Source organism: Schistocerca americana, chromosome 4 (assembly GCF_021461395.2).
Source record: "Schistocerca americana isolate TAMUIC-IGC-003095 chromosome 4, iqSchAmer2.1, whole genome shotgun sequence".
Classification (NCBI taxonomy): Eukaryota; Metazoa; Arthropoda; class Insecta; order Orthoptera; family Acrididae; genus Schistocerca; species Schistocerca americana.
The window spans coordinates 537,372,151-537,399,889 of record NC_060122.1 but is presented as its reverse complement, the minus strand read 5'-3'; the positions used below and the strand labels follow the sequence as shown (position 1 = coordinate 537,399,889).

General features: G+C 41.8%; 1 protein-coding gene across 2 annotated transcripts in view; it reads right to left on the bottom strand.

The window, feature by feature from the left end:
- The window catches only part of LOC124612786 (coiled-coil domain-containing protein 102A), a 149,805-nt gene that overhangs the window by 22,361 nt on the left and 99,705 nt on the right, over positions 1 to 27,739 (bottom strand). The window contains exons 8-9 of one of the 2 annotated variants that reach the window (XR_006979570.1): positions 21,360 to 21,437; positions 12,314 to 12,405 (exon numbers count right to left, since the gene is read on the bottom strand). Coding sequence is in view for 1 of the 2 variants with exons in the window: in XM_047141183.1 (XP_046997139.1) it covers positions 21,360 to 21,437 (78 nt within the window). In the remaining variant the exon portion in view is untranslated. The remainder of the gene's footprint in view (positions 1 to 12,313; positions 12,406 to 21,359; positions 21,438 to 27,739) is intronic. The other variant, XM_047141183.1, reaches the window with a different exon arrangement.

Below are 27,739 nucleotides of genomic sequence, written 5' to 3'. Positions count from 1 at the left end.
TAAAACCAAAGGAGGGGATGGTCTGATGCAGAGGGGGGAGGGGGGGGGGGGGGGGGGGGGGGAAATCCCCCCCATCCCCCCCTGCAAATCGCACACTGGTGAGAAGATGGTGTGACTCCAGCCGCCACACTAACCAACCATTGACCATGCGCACTGCTGGTAAGGGAAATTGGATGATAGCTATAAGGAAAAGATTTATCTTTACCAGGCTTAGGTAGGGAACATTAGTAGCTTCACGCCAAAGCGTGGGAAATACACCGTCAGTCCAAATACGGTTGTAGGTATAGAGGAGAAAGCGTTTTCCCACAGGAGGAAGATTCTGCAGCATGAGGACGTGGACTGTTTCGGGCCCAGGAGCAGAAGACCTGGATGAGGAGAGAGCATGCTTGAGCTCCCTCACAATAAAAAGAGTATTGTAGCATTCTCGATTCAAAGAGAGAAAAGAGATTGCACGAGCCTCATCCGCCTGTTTCCGAGGAAGGAAGGCAGAATGGTAGTGGGTGGAGCTTGAAACCTCCTAAATAATGACCCAAAGCATTGGAAACAGCGACAGGGTCCACTATGACGTTTCCCGCCACAGTCAGACCAGAAATCAGGGAGTGGGAAGTAGTCCCGGAAAGCCGGCGCAGGCCAGCCTTAATGAGAGAGGATGGAGTAAAACTATTGAACAAGCTAGTGAAAGAAATCCAGCACGCTTTCTTGCTTTCCTTAATAGTGCAACAGCACTACGCACATAGTTGCTTGTAGCGGATGCAGTTCGTTAACGTAGGATGACGGTGAAAGACACGAAGCGCACGTCGTTGGGCACGAATCACATTGCCGCACTCCACAGTCTACCAAGGGACTGGGACCCGACAGGGGGAAGTAGTAGTACAAGGGATAGAGGATTCGGCAGCCAAGAGAATAATGTCCACGAGGTGCTCGACCTGATCATCATAGCTGGGAAACAGTTGGTCGTCAAAGACTCCCAAGGAGGAATATAGCCTCCAGTCAGCAAGAGGGAATTTCCAATGAGCTGTGGCAGTGTATGATTATACAGGCGAGTCACACAAGGAAAGTGGTCACTCGAGTAAGTATCGGAAAGAGCACACCACTCGAGACATGGATCGAGCTGGGCAGAACAGATCGAGAGGTCTAAATGGGAATAAGTGTGCGTGGAATCAGAGAAAAATGTGGCTTTTCCGGTGTTAAGGAACACGAGATTAAGATGATTAAGAAGATCTGCCAAAAGAGAACATCTCGGGCAGGCGACAGGCAAGCCCCAGAGAGGATGATGGGCACTGGTGTCACCGAGGAGCAGAAAGGGCGGAGGAAGTTGAGCAACAAGCTGCATCAGGTCCGCCCTAGTGACAGCAGAAGATGAAGGGATATAAATGCTGCAGAGGGAAAAGGTAAATGCGGGAAGGAAAACATGGGCAGCAACTGCTCGCAGGTGGGTGTGCAAGGCGATAGGATGATGACAAACATCATCTTGTAGAAGCAGCATAACCTCACCATTAGCAGGAATCCCTCCCGTAAGGGGAAGATCCATCCGTAGCAAAGTAAAATGGGAAAGAGCAAAATGGTCTTGAGGACGTAGCTTGGTTTCTTGGAGATAGACTACAAGCAGACACTGCGATCCCAGGAGCAGCTGGAGGTCCTCCCTGTTAGTCCGAAGGCCATGGATATTCCATTGTAAAAGGGCCATCAAATTTAGGAACACCGGAGAATGAAGAAGAAACCCTTACCTCGACAGCTGCTTAGGGCGAGCCGTCGAGGGAGGACGGCAACTACAATCCACATGTGGAGGATCTTCGTCCATCAACTCAGCGGGATACATGGAGCTTCCCCGGTGTTGATCAGTTGAAAGGGACCGATGAGTCAAAGAGGGTTGATGAGTCGGAGAGGGGAAAGACTGTTTGCCTTCGGATGATTGTTTTGGCTTTTGGCGATTGGCAGAAGAGCCAGACAGCTGCGAACTCAGGGTACGCAATAAATCTTCCCGGGAATATTCCTTTTTGAATGGACGGTTCGCTGGCTGCATTGCGACCATCTTCACCAGTGAGGGCGAAGGAGGGGTTGCAGAATCTACAGCCAGGGAAGTGGGAGATGGAATGTCAGCTTGAAGGCGAGGCGACTTTGCAACCTTCGAACTGAACTGCAAGTCACAAGTTTGCGTAGCCATGTTTTTCATGGGACGGGGAGAGGCTAACATGGTGCTGTAGCTGTAGCTGGTTTACAGCTCACCAACAGTTTCCGGGCAACAGGAAAAGGTAACTTCTCCTCACCCTTATCTCCTGAACAGCCCGCTCGTTTTGATAAATGGAACAAGAACGGGAAGAAGCAGCTTGGTCTCCATGTCTCCATGACAATTAACGCAGTGGGGGGGGGGGGGGGGGGGGGGGGAAGGAGGTAGACAGGTGCCTTTGTATGCATCCCTGCTACAAGTGACACATTTGGCTGCGTTTTTACATGACATGCTGGAACGACTGAACTGGTGACATTTATAACGCTGCAATGGATTGGGAATATAAGGGCGCACAGAGATGACTTCATAGCCTGCCTTTATCTTGGTAGGAAGTGTTAACCTATCGAAAGTCAGGAACAATGTGCGAGTGGGCACCAAATCGGCAGCTTCCTGTTTCATAACTCTATGAACAGCAGTAACGCCCTGATCTGATAGATAATTAGTTATTTCGTCCTCCGTCAAACCATCCAACAGCTGGGTGTAGATAACACTGCGGGACGAGTTAAGTGTCCTGTGAGCCTCCAGTTTTAGAGGATATTCGTGGAGGATTTGGGCCTTGAGTAGTTTCCGGGCCTGGAGAGCACTATCAATTTCCAAAAGCAGAGTACCATTGCGGAGACGAGAGCATGACTTCAAAGGGCCGGCGATGCCATCCACGCCTTTCTGTATAACAAGGGGGTTAACAGTAGCAAAAGTCTAGTCTTTGTCCAAACATGACACTACTAGAAATCGGGGCGCAACAGGAAGAGACATTGAGGCAGGAGCCTCATACCACTTACGTTTATGGGAAACACTTTGAGAAAGAGAAGGAAAATCAGTCATTGGGAAGAAGTTCCCCATAATTGCCAGCATCTCTGATGGTGCACTCCTTCCAGCAGGGGCCCTCCAAAGCGGGGCCCCCGCCTTAGGTGATTGCCATCACCGTAAGTCACACCTCCCGAACGACAGATGGAGGTACCAATTGGCAGAGGAGGAAGGTAACAGCTCAGGAAATCACCCCTCCCTGGGCCTGGCCTGTACCAGGGGGTATGTGCGGGCCCCACATGGCAACTCGGGGCTGGGAATTACTCATTACACAGTCTCCTGCAACGCGGCAAATGTGTGGATGGTCGTCAGGCACACACCGGGAGGAGAAGAAGAGAGAGAAGATGGAAATGAGGAAAGAAAGAATGGCTTCAAACGCCACAGCAGAGGAAAAAGAGATCAGAACAAGGAAAGAGCAGAACAAGGGAAAAAAGAAACAAGGAAAGAACGGAACAGGGAAGACTGAACAGGGAAAGAGCAAAACGAGGAAAGAGCAGGACAGGGAAAGGGCAGTACCGGGGAAGAGCAGTGCAGGGAGAGAGCAATACAGGAAAAGAGCAGTGCTGGGAATGAGTGATACAGGAAAAGAGCAGTGTAGGGAAAAAGCGATACAGGGAAAAAGCGATACAGGAAAAGAGCAGTGTAGGGAAAAAGCGATACAGGGAAAAAGCGATACAGGAAAAGAGCAGTATAGGGAAAGAGCGATACAGGGAAGGAACAGTATAGGGAAAGAGCAGTACAAGAGAGAAGAGTTTTACAAGTAAACCAACGCACATGAGCTTCAAGAGCCCATGGAGGCATGAGACATCTCCCCAAGAGAGGGGAAAAGGACAGGAGAAGAGGAGACAAGCAGCACTGAAAGAGAAGTGGTGCTGCCAGGGCTGGGGCCCCGTGGTCATCAAGCACATACTCACCAAAGAGCGGTGAGCCCCCTGTGGGGTCTGCAATGCTGAGGATGATTCCGAACTGTATGCCAGACTCTCATAATCAAGGCAGGGTTGTATCTGGGCTTTGTAAAGCTGCAGAAGTGTGATCAGCTCCCCAGCTGGTGTTCCTCAGGCAGCAGCCAGCACTTTCGCTTAAGCTTGTGAAGATGGCGGAATCCATGTCAACCAAGAGTTGATGATCTGTCCTAAAAAGTGATAAGCCTCCACCACATTGAGTTGTTGGTCATCAAGGTAAAGTTCTGGTTGTGGGTGAATGGTATGATGTCGACAGAAGTGCACGACACAAGTCTTGGCGGCGGAAAATCAAAAGCCATGGTTGAGGGCCCATGCCTGCACCTTTTGTATGGGGCCTTGCAGTCGATGTTCAGCGACACCCACACTAGAGGAGTAATAGTAGAGGTGAAAGTCATCAGCATACAAGGAGGGTGATACTGGTGACTCCACAGCTGCTGCTAGACTATTGATGAATACTGGAAAGTTAAGGACATTCGGTACAGAGCCCTGCAGGATCCCATTCTCTTCAGGAACCCATTCTCTTGGATATGGGGGATACTGTGGGAAGCACCAACTCAAACCTGCAATGTACGGTGCAACAGGAAGTTCTGGATAAAACTGGGAGCAGACTCTGGAGACCCCACTCACATAAGGTAGCAAGGCGTCGCCAAGTGGTGTCATAAGCCTTTTGCAGGTCGAAGAAGACAGCTATAAGGTATTGATGTCAGGCCAAAGCTCTTTGAATGGCAGACTCCAAGTAAACCAGATTAGCAGTAGTGGAACAGCCTTGGTGAAAACCACCCTTGGATGGAACCAGGAGACCCTGAGACTCAAGGAGCCAACACAGCCACCAGCTCACCATGCATTCGAGCAACTTACAGAGAACACTGGGCTATAACTGTCATCTCTAGAGTGTGCTTATCCAATTTCAGTATTGGGACAATGATTCTTTCTTAACATTACGATGGGCACTTGCTCTTGCCCCAGCTATGCTTAAAGATGGCAAGAATATGACACTGACAACTCGCTGGTAAGTGGTTGATCATTTGGTTGTTGATGCAGTCTGGCCCTGCAGCTGTATCAAAGCAGTGAGCGAGGACAATGATGAATTCCTACCCACTGAATGGAGCTTCTACAGCTCCAGGTGGCGTGTAGTAAAAGATAATTGCTTTCACTCCAACTGCTGTTTTAGGACATGAAAGGCAGGTTGATAATTCTCAGATGCTGACGCTTGAGCATAGTGCAGAGCAAAATGTTCGGCGACGGCATCTGGGTCAGTGTAGACAGTGCTATTAAAGGTAATAACAGGTACACCAGCAGGTGTCTGGTATCCACAGAGACGCCTTTTCCTAGCCCAAACCTGTGAAAGAGAGGTACATGATCTGATGGTTGAAACATACCATTCCCAGCATTCTCGCTTCCATCTTATTGTTAGGTGGTGGATCCGGGCACAGAGCCACTTAAAGGGCAATGAGGTACTCCATGAATGGGTGCTGCTTATGGCATTGGAGAGCCTGCCTACAACCTTCAATGGCCTTTGCGATTTCAGAGGACACCAAGGTACTGTCTCTCACCAGAGTGGGCCTGAGAAACAGGGGATTGCTAAACCAATTGCCAAAAGAATGGCTGTAGTTGTATTCTGGACTGCCTCATCGATATCTCCATGCAGAAGGGAGCCAAGGTCAAGAGCAGAAGCGAAAACATCCCAGTCACCACTGTTGAGAGCCTATCTGGGCAGGCAGCCATGAGAGTGACACTGAGGAAGGGACAGGAAGATCGGGAAGTGGTCATTATCACACAGACCATCGTGGACCCTCCAGTGGATGGGTGTGAGAAGACAAGGGCTGCAAATGGAAAGGTCTATAGCCGAGAATGTCCCATATGCCACAATGAAGTATGTGGGTATACCAGGCATTCAAGAGGAAAATGTCAAGTTGTGCCGGTAAAATTTCGAGGTCTTTGCTACAGCCAGTAATCAAGGTTCCATACCACAAAGAGTTATGGGCGTTGAAATCACCCAAGGTCAGGGTAGCTGAGAAACCAAAGCAAACAGTATGTTCCGGGACACTGCACCATCAGGAGGGAGGAAAAGATTGCAGATAGTAATATCCCAAAATGCCCGTACCCAAACAGTCACAGCCTCCAAAGGTGTATTAAGAGGCACAAGTTGGCTACATAGAATGTCAATAACATATGGGCAAACTCCAACCAACACCCTATCATAGGCAGCATGATTATTACAATATCTCCAGGGCTGAGGTCTGCCTTGTTGGAAACCAAGTTTCCCGAAGGGCTATATACGGAAGTCGGGTAACGTGCTTAAAAGATATCATAGTTCAACCAAGTGGTGGAAAAATCCACTACAATTTCACTGGAGAGTAATGTTGTTGATATACAGTGAGACCATGAAGAGACCAAGGGGGCAGATTATGCCTTAGGGTTACCTGCTGTCACTGGTTGAGGGGTTATGGCATCAATATTTTCAAGTCCTGTTGTGTAGAGTGAACCACGACTTCAGGGGCTGCCAAAATCTCCGCCTCAGCCACAAGAATGCAACAGGTAGGATCTGTTGGCATGGGGGGGCAGTGGAATGTCCTTCTTAAAGGATATTTTCTTGTCTTCCCTCTCCTTAGAGTATTCTGATGATTGTGAGGGCTTCTCTGAATCAGATTCAGGTAAAGAGGATGACTGCGAAGCTCTGTGACCAGCAGTCTGTGGCTCCTTCAGCCACTGGCTGGTGTCTGGTTGTAGGCCGGCAGATACCTTGGAAGAAAGTGTCCCAAGAGACCCCATCCTGGTGAGAGACACCAGTGGAGAGTGATTTGTCTCTGGCTGGGAAATGGAGACCAATGATCCTGGTGGGTGGGAAGCCACTGAAACCAAAGTACATGTGGGGGAGCAGCGAGAGGGGAGCCCTCAATGATGATGGGGGCAGGCATGGTTGAGCAGCCCTGGTGTAACACGTGGGAGTACAGTTGCCAAAGGGGGGCGATGTTGTTGTAGCTGTAGCATATAACATTATTTGACATTCTGAGTGCAACTGCTCATATTTCTTCTTGGTCTCTTGGTGACTGAGTTTGTCCAGGGTCTTGTACTTTTGTATTTTCTTTTCTCTTTGTACAAGAGCACAGTCTGGTGAGCAGTGAGAATGGTGCTTTCCACAGTTGACACAGATTTGGAGGGGGTTGGGGGTGCACAGAAAGCGTTTGCATGCAGCACTCATCTACAATCTCTACAGATGGAGCTAGCATTGCAATGCAAAGACATACGGCCAAATTTCGAGGACTTGAAGTACCGCAAGGGGGAGGGGGAATACAGTTTCACATCGCATCGGTATACTTTGACCTTTTCAGGCAATGAATCACCATGAAAGGCTAAGATGAATATACTGGTAGCAACCTTGTTGTCTTTTGACCACCTACGTACACGACGGACAAAGTGTACACCCCATCACTCCAGATTGGCGTGCAGCTCATCATCAGACTGTAAGAGAAGGTCTCTATGGAAAATGATGCCTTGAGCTAAATTTAGACAGTTATGGGGAGTGACAGTCATCAGTATGTCACCCAGCTTGTCACAAGTGAGCAGTGACCATGGCTGGTTAGGAGATGCCATTTTGATCAGAACTGACCCACTTTTCATTTTAGAGATGGCTGCCACTTCACCAACCTTGTATTTGAAGTTCTCCACAAAGAACAAGGGCTTTGTGGCCAAGAAGGAATCACCATGAGTCCTTGTGCAAATCAAGTATTGCAGGGAGTATTGCTCTGCTTGCTGCTTAGCCCTACATTTCTTGCATGGCATAGCTAGGGGAGAAAACATTTTATGGTCATATCTCTCTGCATGGAAAGGGGACTGGCCTTTCATTGAGACTGCTGTGGCCCAATGGCCATCAGTGGGAGATAACTTCATCCACTTCATTTGCAACTGATCTGCCATGGTGTCACCCACTCCGAACTGGAGATCTCCCCATGGGTGCCACCCAGCCTCAGCAATGGTCACTAATCCATTGCTCAAAGTCCCTGTGCCCCAATCATGACAAGGAAATACTCCTTGGCATGCTTGGGGAGTTTTCAGCTTAGACACCAACAGTGCGATCCCTGCACGGTCAAGGGGCTACCACCGTGCAGGTACTTGATGAACATCACCAATGGGATGGCTACTATGCTGGGTTTAGGGTCTATTCCTGCATTTAAGTGAAGGGTGCAAAGTTGGAAAGGCACAAAGGTGGAGCACACACCACATTGGCATCCTTCCTCGTATGATTCATACTTATGAAAATTGGTGGCAGGTTAAACCCAACAATGGAGACTAGGTGTTTATTTGATGAAAAAGCGTAGAATACTCTACAAGTGGTAACTCAAGGGCCAATCATAAGCCAGGTCCAAGCAGGGTCAGCACCAAGAAAACCATCTGTTGGAGAAGCAGAGGGAGAAAGGAATACTGGAAGTATAAGTATGCAGCACAGACAAGAAGTAATGCTGCAAAGGCTGGGGCCCTGTGACAGCCAAACACATACTCACAAAAGAGTTGTGAGCCCTTGGGAGGACTTGCAAGTGGAACAGAAAAGGAAATGACTAGTAGTTGTACATGGTACCCTCCGCCATGCACTGTACAGTGTCTTGTGGAGTATGTATGTAGATGTAGATAGGTACCACACAAGAGGGACTTCAGGCAACATAGTTCAACTGACTGCTTTATGTAGCATTTTTATTTTTTCCTCTTGTCAGAAAGATAACTTAAAACTATTCATATAAATATGCAAATTATGTTCATTATAGTAATCATTCTGGAGTTGTTTCCATTTCCGGTAACTTTTATTATGTAAATATATCATCAGGTTTATAATGCAGGATTAATAATATACAATCCAGTTCTTAGTAAGCCAAATACTTCAGCTTGATTTTTGAAGGAAAGTATTGGTTTCACAGTTTGTTATTAAAATCTCTTAGTTATTTTGTATAATATAATATTCTTAATTTTATACCTCAAGAATCCATTCTTCATCCATCTTCAAATTTAACCACTTTTTGTAAAATTAAACATACTTTTCTGGATTTTAGTAAAAATCAAGCAAATACTACAGCATTATTGAGTTACATATCAAATTAGAGGACTTTTACAGTAACACCAGTGTCAGCATCCTAGGATCAATAGTTTTGAAGCTACGGACATTTTTGTTCATGGTACACACAGAAAAATGAGTCCTTTGACATTTGAAAAACAATTTATTTAAGCACTCGTGAGTTTAAAGCCCATAATTTAGTTCACTCAATGGGTATATAAAATAACAAACAATAATAAACAATTTGACTATGAGGTCCAAACTTTTGACTTATGGATATGGAATTATCACGACGTGAATAAACAGTATAGAATTATAAGTGAGCAAATGTATTTTCATTATATTATCTTATCATTAATTATGGGATATGGGTAAACTAAGAACTTTATCTAGGCTTCATTGTTGCCACAGTTTAGGATGGGGGCAGTACGCTTGCAAATACTGAAGTGCTGACAGCGAGAAAATGGAAGTTAACTGTAAAATGTTGAGTAAAACTCAAGACATAATGTTACACATTTCCTCTCACCACAACATAATCTGAATGGCCTCTGAGCATGCCAACTATTTCACAGTTTCCTTAGAAATGAAAGAATGGAAAATCCAGGATGGAATGTAACAATATAATGGAAAAGATAGTTTCTACTCACCATAAATCAGAGATGCCAACACACACACACACACACACACACACACACACACACACACACACACAGGCAGCTGCCAGGGACCGTTGTGCTTGTGTGTATGTGTGTGTGTGTGCTTGTGTGTGTGTGTGTGTGTGTGTGTGTGTGTGTGTGTGTGACAAAGGCCTTGTTGGCCGAAAGTTGACTTTCCGACAGTCTTTTTGTTGTGCTTTTCTGCAACCCAGCACCTCCGCTATATGGTGATTAGCAACTGTCATTTTCATTATATTTACTTAGAAATGGATTTTTTGCAGTCTAGTGACCACCACTTCCTCATTTAGTACCAAAATAATGCTGATATTTTTACCATTTCAATCTCACTAATGTATGCAAGTCTCATGTTTCCTCAGCACTATGTCCCACGCTATCTCAGTAACCCTCATAACTGAAGACTGCTTCAAAAATTACTTTAATGTGTTTCCCTTGTTTCACAATACCATTCCGACCCAGAATACATCAGTCATGTTCTGCCCAAGAGCTAAACTTTTCTTGACCTGGCTTGAAATGAGGTTCAGCCTATTCAATATTCTCCATGTATTACTTTAGTAGTTTTTCACCACCCTCCCAATCTCTGTATCATTGCAATAACAGTTTAAGCCCTTTCTGATTCTGTTACTTTGTCATAAGGTTCTTGTCATTAAAACCACTGCCACCATGGAAATTGTCCTGTGTATCCACCAGCCACTATCTACTCCACTGTTATTCCTGTTGTATATGGCTGAAAGCAGTAACAAAATACATTTCATTATCCAACTGGCATGGAATCACTGTTTACAATTCCATTTTGGAATGGAGTGAACCTCTTCTATCTTATAAATGATACAATCAACACTTTATAGTCAAAACTAATGTGAATATTTAATTACTGAAAAAATTACCAAATCATTTTACTTGAAATAAAAAAACCCTGAAATACTCTTTGCTTATGGTAATCTTGTTACTTATGTGGTAACAGAAGAACTTTGATTGTTCTCAAAAACAATTCACAAAGAACAGTCTTTTTTCAGTCTACAATCCAGTGTTTTTAATTTATCATGCTAGTATTAATGTGGTACCATCTTACAACAAACATGAACTACATAATAACCAGCACACCAGAGCATACAAAAAATAGAATTCTTAATTAGAAAATAACACATGCAATCTGCAATACAGTGTTTTATTTCATCACCACTTTATTAGTTCAGTCGGATAACAAAGCAGTCAAAAACAGTGTGTGATATGATGAAGAACTCTAAATATCAAAGCAACCAAAAATAAATGTCAACTGGACAATGGCACAAAGTGGGTAACACACATGCTATACAAAAGAAAAGAAAACTAAAAACTTGAGTTAAAAATATTACATTCAAGAGCTACTAGTGTTCACATCTCTACACTCTTTTTCAAAACATAAATACCAGCAAAGTAAATGGATTTTATTTTCTAAATGTTGGAACAGACACTATGGCAAATGATTGTTGATCAATAAAATGTTCCTGGGGTTTAATAATCCATGTTCAGCTCAGTTGGACAGGAATAGGGACTAATGCAGTGCAGCACTGTTAAATGAATCATTCTAAAACATTCCTTAACATATTCACAGAAAATCTAACATGATTTTTTGGTGTCTTTGAATGTCTCTCACAGTTTAACAGTTTGTCCAATGTATTAGTTCAACAGGAGTACATAACCAGATTTCCCAAAAATCAGACGGACATATAGCATTATTAATGACAAAGTCATTAAAAGTGGAAGATCGTGGAATTTATGGATCACCACTGCAAAAAAGACAAGTTCAGAATTGAAGTCCTTCTCAAAAATAAATAAATAAATAAATAAAAAATAAAAAAAAGGATGAAGGTTGAAGGAGATACAGATTGAAAGTCTGCTGCCAACCAGTCTTTGGACTGAGTGTTAAAGCAGGAACCAGTAGAATACAAAATGAAATACATGAACTGCCCAATGCATTACGAAAATATTACTGTTTAACATAGAAAGAATGTAGCCACTCTCTTGCAGTATACTTTGCATAAACCTATTATGGTGCAAAATCTTTTGTTCTACTAGGCCATGATGAATTTCTCTTTGTTTTTGTGTTCAATCATCAACAACATAAACACATGGTACTATAACATTTCATATGACTGACAAAGACATGTAAGGAGTCGGCCCTCAAGATAAGCCAGCAGCACAGCATACCAAAAGGAAGACATCTGTTGTATGGATATGAACTAGCATGCAGGAGTACTATTTCTACCACAACCACAACTACCACCATCACACTGACCACCACCATTATCACCAACATTCACTACAACAAACTAAGAAAAGCTTTCTTATTATTACAGATGATTCTGATTCTACTGAACAAGGAACGTAAACAACTCAAACGCTTAGGTTCAATAAACAAAACTATCTACTAAATTATTTACTGCTATTGTCACTTTCTTCTGTGAATTAATTGTGACTCCTCAACAATCCATGCCTACATCAGATACTAATAACATTAATCTGAAACAGTGTACAGTGTTCTACAGTTAAGAAATTTAGATGAATAGAAACTGATTTTATAAAGTATCACGCATCGAAAATGCATCAGCTAACAACTTACCAAGTAATCATTTAACAGAAGCTGGTAAGAAAGTAGTCCATTATGGTGCATCCCACATTTTTCACAGGAAAGTGACAGAGCTGGTATATTTACTGCCAACCAGAACATGAACTTGCATCAGAGAAATGAATTTGAAATGTGCTGTCATGCTACTCTGACAGACGGAAAACAACTACATGCACCCTGGACATGCCAGCAATAAAGCTAAAGCACATATAATATTTTTAATGCCGATCACACATCAGTCAGTCAAAACACTAAAAGCTCTAGAATACAAGAACGCTTTTGGGTGGATGTTATTTATATTTTGTTGGTAAAATGTTCATATTGTTCCACACTATAGCATACCTATTAAGGCCCATATATCTAATATATTTTAGCACACTTAAAAGGAACAGTAAAAACGCTACTAACATTTCTGAGATTTATAAGCAGTAACAAAAACACTGCCTTCCTAATACAGTAGAGACTTGCTTGGGGGGAAAATAAAAATCATCGCAGCTAAACAGCTGTCATTCAGCACATGTGACTACAAGCATGCAGTGTAATGACACTACCTGGCAACACACTCAGAGTGTGCCTACAGTGCTGTCGCCATAGAGGACCCTGCCAAGAACTTCGCTGGCAGGGACAGCATGCTCTCAGGAGGTCTCCTCAAGACACAGGCTGTCTCTGAAAAATCCCACTCTCTTGCTTGGCTGCTGTACAAGATGAGTTAGCTTTCCCAAACCCTTATGAAGTTATAATTAAATTAACTCTACTGAATTTCAGTTTAATACCAAATTTCTGGTTACTGAGTTCATTTCGTACTGCTTGACACTCCACTCTTCCAGCAAAAAAAAAGTTTGCATGGTGCAACAGATCACATTGACGAATATCATAAACAGTTCAAAGAATTTGTGCAGCTGATTCATTATAGATTAATTATTCTGTCTCAAAAAAATTAGATGTCAACATGACAAATAATATGAAAAAATCTAATACACTCTACAACTGAGTTTTGTACAAAGAATTTAAATATTTTTTTCTATTTAAAAATATTTAGCTACAAAGAAACAGATATCTACGAATTAGATAACTAGGCATATTGACATTTCTGTCTGTTCTTTCTCTTTGTAGAACATAATTTAAAGACTGGTCTTCTTCTGAAGATGGACAATTTATCAAAAGACAACGAACATTATCCACATCATTTACATCACAACACAGAAAACACATACTTCAGTATTCAATTATGGAGCGTGATCATTTCATTCACTGTTTCAAACCGGCAAGGTAACCAGCAGTCTTTACAGAGCATAAATTGCAATTGTACCAAGTAACTACAATGAGATATTAGGACACATTTATTATCAAGATACTATTACAAATATTTGGACACAATATAATATTCTGATATTATATAAGATATTGTGTGGTCTTCAGTAGCTCCTGGTCTGGTAATTTGATACTGTGACCTCCAAGTTAAAAGTCTTTTCGTCCATGTAGGGCAACTTAAAATCATTTTGATCATTTAATAATTAATATTTTCTCTTTTCATAACAGTTCAATTTTTGTAATTGTGATCTTGACAGGAAAGTATTATTGACTGTTGCTCATTCTACCAGATTTCAAGGAACAGATACAATTTTTAAACATCTGCAATAAATCCCTTGGTAGTGTCAACTGGGGTCACCATGTACAAGGCGCTTCACATCTGTCCAGTCATCTGGGGATCAATCTAGCCATTTAACAAGCCCATCAAGAACAACCCATCTTTAATGTAACTGCACATTACTGTGGTCTCTCCACATTTCTGAAAACTGAGGCAATATAACATCATATTGAAACTGTGTGCATCTTTGAACTGGAAAAAGTGGAGGAAATGTTCTAGGAAAGGCGTTTATCCAATGCTGCACAGAGACCCTCATGAAGAATGGACCTTGCCACTGTAGAATGTTTTGCATGTGTAAATAACGCATATAGTCATACTGCAGGTGCGACTGTGTCATAAGGATATTTGTGGAGAGGCCAGAACAACATATGGTTCCTGACGAGGAACAGTATTATTTCTGTAGTTGCAGAAGAAACAGCTACGATTAGAGAGTGATCTGGCCTTGTAACGTTGCTCAAAATAGCTATGCTACTGCTGCAAGGTTGAAAGTAAGAGGAAACAAAAGCCATTGTATTTCCAAATGACAAGCACCTAATGAGATCTTCATGGTTAAAATATTCCAGAGATAAAACAGGTTTCTCATTCAGATCTCCAGACAAAGACTACGAGAAGGACAATGTTGTCATCAAGAGGGAGGGGGAATGCTGCTCTGCAGATCTAAGAATAAAATGATGGCTCCCTTAATGGGATTAGAGAACTTTAAAAGAAAAACAGGTAGATTTAAGTATAGTAGGAATTAATGGAATACTGGGCAGAAAGAAAAGAACTTCTGGTCACATGAGAACAGGTTTGCAAACTCAAAATAAAGTTGGGGTAAAACAGTACCAGCTGTAATAAAAATAAAGAAAACAGACATGTTTATGAACTACTAAGAACAACAAAGCCACAACACTACACAGTGCTAGAAATATAAATCTCAATTGCTCTGCAGATGATGAAGATACTGAGAAAATGTATGATGAGGTAAAATAAATTATTCAGAGTAGTAAGAGAGATGAAATTTAATTTTTATGGAGGGTTTGGATTTTGACTCAGGGTATAGAAAGTGAAGGAAAACTAACAGGTCAAGGAATGAGAAAAGAATTGGAAATTTGTGGTAAGGACTATGGGACCAAACTGCTGAGGTCGTCAGTCCCTAGGCTTACACACTACATAATCTAACTTAAACAACATGCATACCCATGCCCGAGGGAGGACTCGAACCTCCGATGGGAGAAGCCACGAGAACCGTGACAAGGCGGCTCAGACCGCATGGCTACCCTGTGCGGCAAAGGAATGGGGCGGGGAGGGGAAGAGGAAAGAGAATGCCAACGGGCAGAACTCTGCACTGCACTGGACTGCACTGCACTGCACAATTTAGTCACTGCTAGTTCTTGGTTTAAGATTCATAAAAGATGGTTGTATATGTACAAGATACATGAAGACACCAGCTTTCAGATAAATAATATAATTGGAGAGGAATTCTGCCTTATGCAATACATCTTTGTAGTTTTGTTGTCATCCAGACATGTTTCAGCACCTTTTGTGCTATCTTCAGTGGATTTGTTTATTTTCCTTTTGCAAAATTTTTACATGTTAGCCATAAAGAAACTTTTGGTACAAAATATTTACATTCATAAAATGAGCAACTGTTCTCAAATGTTTTTACATTGGTTTGCATAAAGTACAGAGCTGAGATGTGTATAACTGAGTTGCGGCATTCTATGTTGTTTATTTATGATATGTCTAAAGTTTCTAGTTTTATAGGACATTTGGAAATAAAGTGGATGTATGCATTTGTTCCTGTACCTCACATGGGTCTATTGGACATTTATGCTAGTAGCTTTACGTCTACTATACCATCTACAGCTTGTCATCTGCAAACAGAAAAATGATTTTTTATTTTTCTATTTATTACCGTTTCCAACAGAGAATCACTATTTAAAGTGTTTTTGTCACGTTACTTATAATTTTTTTTAAGCTGTGGTGTTGTTACTTTTTGCGTAGAGATAACACACTTCTTTCTTTTGTTTTTGTCATTACGCATTCATTTAATATGATTTCTTGCCAAGCACAGAGTTTTCAACACCTTTACGTGTTGTTGTGATTGTGTAGTGTTCATTTGTCTTTGCTTGTTTGGGATGTAGTGTGCAGATTTGAAGTGTTGCTGTTTTTTGGTATTTAGTTAGTTAGTTAGTTTGTGTGTGTGTGTGTGTGTGTGTGTGTGTGTGTGTGTGTGTGTGTGTGTGCGTGCGTGTGTGTGTGTGTTTGCTTTTCCAAGATAAGGAGGGAGGGAGGGAAGTAAGGAGAGTTTTGGATAGGCATGTATTTTTTAGAAGCTGATCATATGTGTTTTTGGGGTAGGTGTAACATTATTACAAAAATAGTAGTTGCCAGTCACCATATAGTGGAGATGCTGAGACGCAGATAGGCATAACAAAAAGACTGTCACAAAATGACTTTTGGCCAACAAGGCCTTTGTCAGAAATAGACAAAACACACACACACACACACACACACACACACACACACTCTTTGTAGTGACTCGAGAATTTCGGTGTAAATTCTAGAGACACTCGGCCTTCCACCGTCTCGAACACCAGATATTTTAAAAGTAAGTAAGAGAGTGAAAATGTATCTACTGCGCCGCCGGTTTCTGTGTGCAGGTTGGAAGTTTGTAATGAGAACACAATAAGCAGGGCAGTCGAACAACGCCGACAAGTGTTTGCCGCAAGAGCCACAGACGCTGTGTGAGAGGACACGGAATAATTAAACCATTAGAACATGAAAACGAAACTCTCATATACATGACCACAGTCTCTGTCAGGACTGTGGTCATATGTGTGTGAGTTGTGTTTACATTTGTGTGTGTGTGTGTGTGTGTGTGTGTGTGTGTGTTTCCCGTTTTTGTATTTTGTTGTTTATTTTACCTACAGTCTTTGTCTCACACACATTCTCCAGTGCAATTTGTTTTGTTGTGTTCAGTTCTTCTACATAATCATGTTTGTTCAGTCTATGTAGTAAATATTTGCAGCTGGTTTTTTTATGAGTTATGGGATGACTGGACTGGTTATGAATGATGGTGCTGGCAGTTGTAGGTTTTCTATAAATTGTAAACTCATATTGTTGTTTCTCTTGTGAATGATGAGATCTAAGAAACTGAGTTTTTCATTCATTTGTGTTTCAGTAGTGAACTATATTTGTTATTTGTGGTGGATGGTGTTTATGTACTCACAAAGATAATTTTTTTTTTTTAAATCTGCGTATCTGTACCAATATTTTATTTTGTACTGCCTTACTATTGTTTTACTATTTCATCAAAGAGCTGATTTTCTATCTGATGGATGAAAAGTTCAGGTAGGAGGCCACTGATTGGGGATACCATAGGTAGCCATTCTTGTTGAGAGTAAATTTGTTGTTGAATCTGAAGTAGTTTTGCTCTGTGATGAGCTGAAGTACAGCTGATATTTCTTGTACGTTTGTTGTGGGTGTGTTCCCTTGTAGCTAGAGATTTCTTTCCATGATGTGATGGTTTCTTCTGTTGGAATGTGTGTGTACATGGAATTTATGTCAAGCGAAATTAATGTTGCTATGTTTGGTATGTTTTCATTTAAAAAAAAAATTCTTCTATTAAGTCACTTGAGTTTCTTCAGACTACTGTTTTCAGTGTGTTTCTATATTGCCTGTAGCGGTGTGTGTGTGTGTGTGTTTGGTTGGCTAAGTAGTAGTTCGTGCTTTGGTAAAGTCAATCACAGGGCTATATGTGTACCTGGTTTATAATTTTAGACAATAAGTAGTAGTTTGTGCTTTGGTAAAGTCAATCACAGGGCTATTTGTGTACCTGGTTTGTAATTTTAGGCAATGATTTTAGAATGGGGGCCTTGGGATTTTTCTATATCATTCTTTTAATCTGTGTGTGTCTGAAAATTGTTTTTATGTTTTTCAGGGTTTTCTGTAAGCTTCGTTGATATCAGTTGGTTGGATCATTTGTTACTTCTGTGATAGTGTTGCTTTGGATGGACTCTACTGTTCTGTCAATGTAATCCTTTTCTTTCATGAGCACAGTTAATTTGCCCTCATCAGATTTTGTGATTATGGCATTTTCTTGGGTTAATTTCTACTGTATCTTTCTGAAGGATTTTTTCATGTGTTATTTTGTTTTCTTTTGTGGTGTTTTTGTTCTCAATAGTTCTTCTGTTAAGTTTGCATTGAATTCAGCTGTGTCCAGTCTTCCTTGTTGCTTTATGGTGTGTTCACTTTCTATTGTGATATTGTCTATTGTCCTGTGTGCTGAAACAAATCTGGCTGAAAACTACAAAAGTGGCTTTTATAAGGCACAATTCTTCTTCAATTTTCTTAGGAAGCATGGAAATAAGAAGAACTGTGACAATCATAAGATGATTAAATTATATACTAGTAATTGAGAGATTTGGAAGCAAGATTTTAAACTGCAAAAATACAGCTTGTATCATAAAGAATCATCTAATTTGGCACATCTACATTTCTGAAACTGATAAACATATACAATGAATTTTGTTTTTTGATGAATGGGAAACTCAAAAAGGTTGTTTTCACCCTCCCCCCCTCCCTTGAGATGCACAGCATACGTCAATATGTCAATGCGGTATCTAAATTGTTTCCACAATACAGAGAGCATGTCTTGGGTTACAGCTTCCACAGCTGCTGTTATGCGATGCCTCAGTTTATTCATTGTTGTTGGTAACAGAGGCACATAAACAGAGTCTTTTATAAACCCTCACAAGAAATAATCACATACAGTCAGGTCCAGTGACCTTGGAGGCCAGTAATGTAAGGCTGTATCATTTGGTTCAGTGCGACCGATTCATCGTTCAGTAATCCTTTTATCTAGAAATTCCTACACTTCCAGATGCCAGTGTGGCAGTGCCCCATCCTACTGGTAAATCAAGTTGTCTCCAACTGTGGGAAATGTAAGTTCTCAAGCATATTGAAATATGTGCTTCCTATAACAGTGTACTCAGCAAAGAAAAATGGACCATACATCTTTTCTATGAAACTGAGAGAAACACACAATTTTGGAGAGTCCCTCTCATGTTGTACAGCTTCATGTGGTTGTTCCGTACCCCATATTCTCACATTATGACGGTTCACCTTTCCATTTAAATGGAATGTTGTCTTATCACTAAACACTAAGAATGGAAGAAAATAGTCATCCTCCACCTGGCGAAGAACAAAATTACAGAAGTCCACACATTGTTGTTTGTCATCTTCATGAAGAGCTTACAGTAGCTGAACTTTGCATGGTTTCATGTGTACACATCAACACAACACATGCCTGACAGACATCGGGGCAAGTTGAACTGTCGAGCTGCAAGGCAAACAGATATCTATGGACTCCTTGCGAAAATATGGTGGATGCGTTCGACTTTCGTGTTAGATCCTCAGTGACTGCTCAGTGATTTGCCTTTACACAAAAAATCTGTTTCTCGGAATTGTTCATGCCATTGTCTAATGCTCTGTGCTGTAGGAGAATCCGCACCATATCTGGTACGGAGGTCATGCTACAGTTATTAATGGCCCGCACTGTGCAAAACATAAAACACAAAATGCTTTCTGTTGACCCGACACCATTTTTATTAGAACTGAAGTGGGTGCCACTGCTGTTACCTAGAGGGAACCATGTAAAGCTCAAGAGTTTGCTCTTTCCAACAGTACATTGTTCACACAACAGTTACAATTTTTTTAAACTGGATGATTCCTTTTGATACACCCTGTATTCCCAGGCACAGCTGTGGACTCAAACAATGTTACAAACTGCTGATTATTATTTTTATTTTTTTTAATAAAAAACCACATAAAAGTAAGAAATTAAGATGGGATCTGGGTATGTCACAATGACTTGATATTGTTGAGAATCAGAACTGAAACATTAGGAAACAACTGAGTGAATATGTGAAAGAAATACAACAGATGCTGAACAGGTAATTTTAAGAGACGAAATAGTCAAGACAGCTGAGGAATAACAAGGCAAAAGACAAGGCCAAACACAAATCCTTGGTTAAGACTGATGAAAAGGGATAGGATGATATGACTCATTCTGAGGAATCAAGAACAGTTAATCTGCCAAGCAGCAACAGATGGAGTCAACCAGAATGTTTCTGGAAATGCATCAGAAAAGCAGAGATCTGTTCTTGAAATGACTTGTCACTGGAGATGAGACCTGGGTCTGTCAGCTGGATTAAGAACAAAGGAACTGATCTGGTACAACACTGGTTTGGAAAAGCTTGTCATGTTACCAAAAATGCTTGCAAAAACATGGTGACTATATACATAAGCAACAAAAATATTGAATGATGGCAATAAAATTATTTCAACATGATAAACTGAGTAATGTGTAAAACAGGGAAACTTACTTATCGGACACTTCTCACACACCAGTCACCTAGCAGACAATATTAATAGGTATGACATGGCAGTCTACTGGTACAGTTACTGAAGATGAAAACTGTCTACTTATTTTACCAGTCCTGCAGTAACTTTGCCATGATGACAGCTTTGAATCTCAGGAAATATATTTCAGTCATCAACAGTTTCCTAAATTATATGCTTTTTATGATTTTCAGAAAAGTGTTTTGAATAACTTCAGATATCTCTTCAAACAAAAGAAGCCTTGAAACTTCGCGGCAGATTGAAACTGTGTGCCGGACCAAGACTCGAACTCGGGACCTTTGCCTTTCGCGGGCAAGTGCTCTACCAACTGAGCTACCCAAGCACGACTCGCGCCCCGTCCTCACAGCTTTACTTCTGCCAGTCTCTCATCTCCTACCTTCCAAACTGTGAGGATGGGGCGTGAGACGTGCTTGGGTAGCTCAGAGCACTTGCCCGCGAAAGGCATAGGTCCCGAGTTCGAGTCTCGGTCCGGCACACAGTTTTAATCTGCGAGGAAGTTTCATATCAGGGCACACTCCACTGCAGAGTGAAAATCTCATTCTAAAAGAAGCCTTCTTCTTAATTAGCTTGACAGACTTGAGAAACCATACATTGAGCTCAGCTTGACAATTTTGAAGGAAACATTTTTCTCTTTCCAGTGAGCATTTCTCATCTGAAGAAACATTTTTCTTAAGTTCACCTGCCAACTAAATAATATGATCAATATGTGTCTTTTGTCAAATCAATCTGCTTTAACTACTGTTGAGAAAACAAACAAACACACACACACACACACACACACACACACACACACACACACACACACACACACACATGAAAAAAGGGGGCAGGAGGAAGTTGAAGGGAAGAGGTGGGAGAGGAAGGAGTAGGGGAAAGTAGGGAATAGGGAAATCAGTCAGTTCTTTTACATTCAGAAACAAACGAAATGAACAAATACATACTAACAAGATTAGCTTTTTAATCATAGCATAACATATTACACACCTGGAGTGTAAATGTTCAAGTTGTACCTGCAGCGTCTCTACTTGTTCCTGTAATTCATCATTTGCTCTCTGGAGTTTTCTAGAAAAAAAAGTAGTTGTATGAACAAATTATGTAATTTTCAAGCATCTGAATGTCAATGTACTGAGAAAGCTACACACGAGCTGAATTGATTCTTCCAGTATTGAACAATATTATTCAAAGTTATTGGAATATTTAGAATAAGGATTATGAATTACTAGTGGTACTTCTACAAGAAAAAGCAAACATACTATCCCAAACCCAAACAATACAATAATAAGTAATTCAAAAACTTCTGTACAGAATGATGATGTTATCACCCACTTAAGTCACTTATGCCCTAATTTTGGAAATAAAAACAATAAACAAACATCTAAAATACATGGATAAAGAAAGACTAGTACAAGAAATCTGGCAATCTAAAATTTTACAACAGCTGCTACTGTTAGCTGCAACAGACAAAAGATGTGCTTTGGTGGTGCTGCACATTTTAGCAATTTTGATTAAGATAAACTCACATTACAGTGTTGTTCTTCTGAGACGTCAATGTAGAAGGGAAGAGGTGGGAGAGGAAGGAGTAGGGGAAAGTAGGGAATAGGGAAATCAGTCAGTTCTTTTACATTCAGAAACAAACGAAATGAACAAATACATACTAACAAGATTAGCTTTTTAATCATAGCATAACATATTACACACCTGGAGTGTAAATGTTCAAGTTGTACCTGCAGCGTCTCTACTTGTTCCTGTAAGGCGAGTACCAGGTTGAGATTCATTGGGAGAGTGCTTAGAAAATGGAGTCCATCAACAAAGGAGGTGGCTTACAAAACACTCGTTCGACCTATACTTGAGTATTGCTCATCAGTGTGGGATCCGTACCAGATCGGTCTGACGGAGGAGATAGAGAAGATCCAAAGAAGAGCGGCGCGTTTCGTCACAGGGTTATTTGGTAACCGTGATAGCGTTACGGAGATGTTTAATAAACTCAAGTGGCAGACTCTGCAAGAGAGGCGCTCTGCATCGCGTTGTAGCTTGCTCGCCAGGTTTCGAGACGGTGCGTTTCTGGATGAGGTATCGAATATATTGCTTCCCCCTACTTATACCTCCCGAGGAGATCACGAATGTAAAATTAGAGAGATTAGAGCACGCACGGAGGCTTTCAGACAGTCGTTCTTCCCGCGAACCATACGCGACTGGAACAGGAAAGGGAGGTAATGACAGTGGCACGTAAAGTGCCCTCCGCCACACACCGTTGGGTGGCTTGCGGAGTATCAATGTAGATGTAGATGTAGATGTAGAAGTGTGCACAAATCACCTAAATGAAAAATCCGTGCAATAAGCACATTTATTTATATATGATGGCCAACTCTGGAATTTTCGTTTTGTGAGACTGCGTGTACAAGATTGTGTGCCCTTTTAAAATTTCAGATACACATATTTTAATGTTCACGTTATTTCTACATCTACATCTACATCTATATCTACATCTACATAGATACTCTGGCAAGCCACCACACAGAGCATGGCGTGGGGTACCCTGTACCGTTACTAGTCATTTTCTTTCCTGTTCCACTTGCAAACAGAGTGAGGGAAAAGCTACGCGCAATGCGTGTTGGCATCAATAGAATCATGTGGCAGTTGACTTCAAATGCCAGTGCTCTAAATTTTCTTAATAGAGTTTCTCGAAAAGAATGTCACCTTCCCTCCAGGGATTCCCATTTGAGTTGCCGAAGCGTCTCTGTAACACTTACGTGTTGGTCAAACCTACCGCAAAAAAAAGTAGCTGCCCGCCTTTGAATTGCTTCGATGTTTTCCTTCAACCAGGCTTGGTACAGATCCCAAACACCCGAGCAGTACTCAATGTGCGGTCTCCTTTACAAGTGAACCACTCTTTTTTTCTAAAATTCTTCCAATAAATCGAAGTCAACCATTCGCCTTTCCTACCACAGTTCTCACACGCTTATTCCATCTCTTATCACCTTGTAACATTACGTCTAGATATTTAAATGATTTGATTGCGTCAAGCACGACATTAATAATACTGCATCTCAACATTATGGGTTTGATCTTCCTACTAATCTACATTAACTTACAGTTTTCCAATTTTGGGCTAGCTGCCATTCATCACACCAACTGTAAATTTTATCTAAGTCGTCTTGTATCTTCCTTCAGTCACTCAACTTCGACACCTTACTGTACACCACACCATCATCAGCAAACAACTGCAGATTGCTGCCCACGCTGTCTGCCAAATCATTTATGTATATAGAGAACAATAGCTGTCCTATCAAACTTATCTGGGGCACTCCTGACAACACCCTTACCCTTGTCTCCAATACTCACTCACTATTGAGGACAACGTACTGGGTTCTATTACTTAGGAACTCTTCGGGCCACTTGTATATCTTTGAACTTATTTCATATGCTTGTACTTTTGTTAACAGCTTATAATAGGCACCATGTCAAATGCTTTCCGGAAATCTATAAATATGGAATCCGCCTGTTGCCTTTCACCCGTTGTTCACAGTATATCATGTGAGAAAAGGGCAATCTGAGTTTCGCACAAGCAATGCTTTCTAAAAGATACTGATTTGTGGACATAAATTTCTCAGTCTCAAGAAAATATATTATATTTGAACTGAGAATACGTTCAAGGATTCTGCAGCAAACAGAAGTTTGGTCTGTAGTTTTGTGGGTCTGTTCTTTTAGCCTTCTTATATACTAAGTCACCTGCGGCGTTTTCCAGCTGCTTGGGACTTTGTGCTGGGTGAGAGATTCATGATAAAAACAATGCAGGTAAGGGGCCAATGCCATAGGGTACTCTCTGTGAAATTGAGCTGGGATTCCATCTGGACCTAGTGATTTATTTACTTTCAAATCTTTCAGTTGTTTCTCTACACCAGGGATGCTGATTACTATGTTGTCCAAATGGGAGTCTGTCCAATGCTCAAATAATGCTATTTTTGTATGAATCTCCAATGTGAACGACTTCTTGAATGTGAAATTTAAATCTTTGGCTGTCCTTTTGCATCCTTAACTACCACACCAGACTGGTCAACAAGGGACTTAATGGAATCCTTAGACCCACTTAGCAACTTTACATAAGACCAGAATTTCCTTGGGTTTTCCGCCAGATCTTTGGTTAAGGTGTGACGGTGGTAAATGTTGTGCGCTTTGCAGATAAATCTTTTCACAGACACCCGAATCTCTACTAACCTTCGCTTGTTATCATTTGTGCATTCCCTTTTGAACCAAGAGTGCAACAGCCTCTGCTTCCTCAGCATCCTCAGAATTTCATTATTAAACCACGGTGAGTCTCTTCCATCCTTTATCCACTTACTAGCCACATAACTTGGCAGACCACGATTTACAACCTGCTTACAATTTGCCAATAATTTCTCTACATCCATCTTACTGGAACTAATCGATGACAATTCACTGTCTAAGTGAAATACTACGAGGGTAATGCCAAAAGTAAGGTCTGCTATTTTTTTATAAGTACAGAACTCTGTTTGTGTGGCAGTTGGTCACACTGTTATGAAGAGTGCTTCATGCGCTGTGTGTAAACATGCGCACGTCGCGCTGAGGCGCTCAGTCTTGGTTTGGCAGCTGTTGAGAATGGAGCTCCCGTTGGATGTTACCGCCAAGTGCGAATTGCAAGCAGTTATTCGGTTTTTGAAAGCAAAGGGCACAGCGCTGATTGAAATCCTTTGCCAATTGATGAAAGTGTATGGTGAGTTGTGCATGGATGTCAAAAATGTTCAAAAGTGGTGTAGAGTGTTTGCAGCAGGTTGGACCGAAACCTACGATGAACAAAGAAGCGGGAGACCTTCAGTTTCTGATGAGACAGTGCTGAAGGTTGAGCAAAGCATGCATGAAGATCAGCGAATCACCCTGGAAGATCTCTGCACGTTGGTTCCTGGGGTCTCCCGAAGCACCATTCACAGAATTTTAACGGAAACATTGAACTACCGCAATGAGTTGAGCAACGAGTTGATGCTTCCCGCACATTTCTTCATTGCCTTGCAGCCGAACAGGACATCTTTCTGGACTTAATTGTCAAGGGTGACGAAACCTTGGCATACCACTTTACACCTGAGACCAAGCAACAACTTTCCGAACAGCAAGGCGGCAAGCTGGTATGACATGGGCATACAAAAACTGTCACACCATCTACAAAAATGCATTGACAGAAATGGTGATTATGCCGATACATAGCTAAATGTTCAAGCTGTAAACTGATGTAAACCATTGTAGAAATAAACAGGTCTGTGTACTTATAATAAAAATAGGAGACCTTCCTTTTGGAATTACCCTCGCAATAACTGATTATCTACTCTTATCTAGCAGAAATGCTCTCCTAGCCCTCTTGACTGATTTATTAGCTTTCGTAACCATAGCTGCTATAGTGACATCACAGTGCTAATCACCGTAGCTATACTGACACTGTCAATGAGGTCTGGCCTATTTGTAGCTACAAGGTCTAAGATATTTCCAATGTGTGAGGGCTGCCAAGCTAGCTGCTCAAGACACTTCTCAGGAAATGCGTTCAAAAGTATTTTGCATGACTGTCTGTCTGTACCCTTACAATGAATCCATCAACATCTCAGTGTATCTTGGTAAGTTAAAGTCACCTCCAGCTAGTATGGCATGATCTGGTATTTACACGTGATTGATCCTATACTTTTGAGAACTGTCACAGCAGAGTTGGGTGGTCAGTAAAAACATCCAACAATTAATTTGGTTTCATCTACACCTGTTATACATGACCGGATAACTTCACTGTCACACTAAACTTTGACCTCACTAGAGATGATAATTTTGTCAGCTGCAATGAACACTCCCTCTACTACGATCTCTGATCTGTCTTTCCAGTACACATTCCATAACTTGCTAAATATCTCAGAGCTTTTCACTTCGGATTTCAGCCAGCTCTCGGTCCCAAGAATATCTTGAGCACAAGAACTTTCCAGGTGGGCTGTAATTCCGGAACTTTATTATGAATACTTCGACTATTTACTGCTAAAATATGGCAGTCGAATTGTCATTATTCTGAATGCTGTTTGACTTCCCTTGCTGTATATTGGCTGGCGAGTGTTCATCAGAGCACCTCAATCTATTGCCCAGCCTAAAAAATTCTCATGTGCACACCACAAGTAATCTGCTACCTGAGTAACTGCTATCTTTGTGTACTGCACTCTTGATCTATCAAGGGGAGTCCACCAAATCCCCACACAATAACACAGGTCTAGAAATCTGCAGCCAAGAGCGTCACAGAGTTGATGAAGCCTTTGGTTGAGACCCTTCACTCGGCTCCAAACCGAAGGACCCTGATCAACTCTGGGAATGATGCTGCAAATTGTGAGCTCTGCTTACACCCTGTGTGTGAGGCCAGCAGTCTTAACCACCTTCATCTTAACCACTTTCACCAGCCTCCTGTACAAACTGAGGATGGCCTCAGAACCCATGTGACAGGCATCGTCAGTGCCGATGTGAGCCACAACTCACAGATGACTGCACCCTGCATGCTTGATAGCCACTGTAAAGGCTGCCTCCACATCTCGGATGAGCACCCCCCGGCAGATGTACTGAGTGTACATGGGCTTTCTTTCCAGCCCTGAATGCTATCTGCTTAAGGGCGTCCATAACGCACCTAACATTGGAGCCCCCAATAACTAGTAAACCCCTCTCCACATGTACCTGCTCGGATCCTGCTGACCTGTCCACTTACAGGGTGAATGGGCGAGGTCGTGTCCATTCTCCACATTGGCCCTCCACCTCGAGGGACGTGAATGCGTTACCACCTGCCACTCACCCTGTTGTGAGGGAGAATTCACTGCATCGGGTGCACCAGGAGGTGCCTCGGAACTCGGAAGCAGAGACCATGGGCAAAACAAGTGACACTTGAGGTGGCCCATGTGAAATATCACGTACTCCGCCACCACTACACCCTCGAAGCAGCAGCCTTAAGGTGACTACTGTAGCCAAAACTCCATTCAGCTGTTCGCGAACTGCGGCCAGCTCCTCCTATGTCCGCACAAATAAAGCACTCATCATAGCCATTCTTGGAAGACTGACTGAAGAGGTTAACAACAAAAGCAGACAGAAGTCTAGATATGTGACCTGCTACCCTCATGGTGTGTCATCAATTGAGGCTGATGCTTAATAAGCTATGTAGCTGGCTGTTCAGTGAGTAACTACTGCGTTACAGAGTGAATGAATTTACATTTACAAACACGAGAGATTAAATGTCATAACAGAAAAACACACACAAAATTTAATAAATATACTACGAGTAAGTCATAAAAAAGATAACCACTTAACTTGCCGTTCTGTAGTTGTATATCAATTGTAAGCTGGAGCCT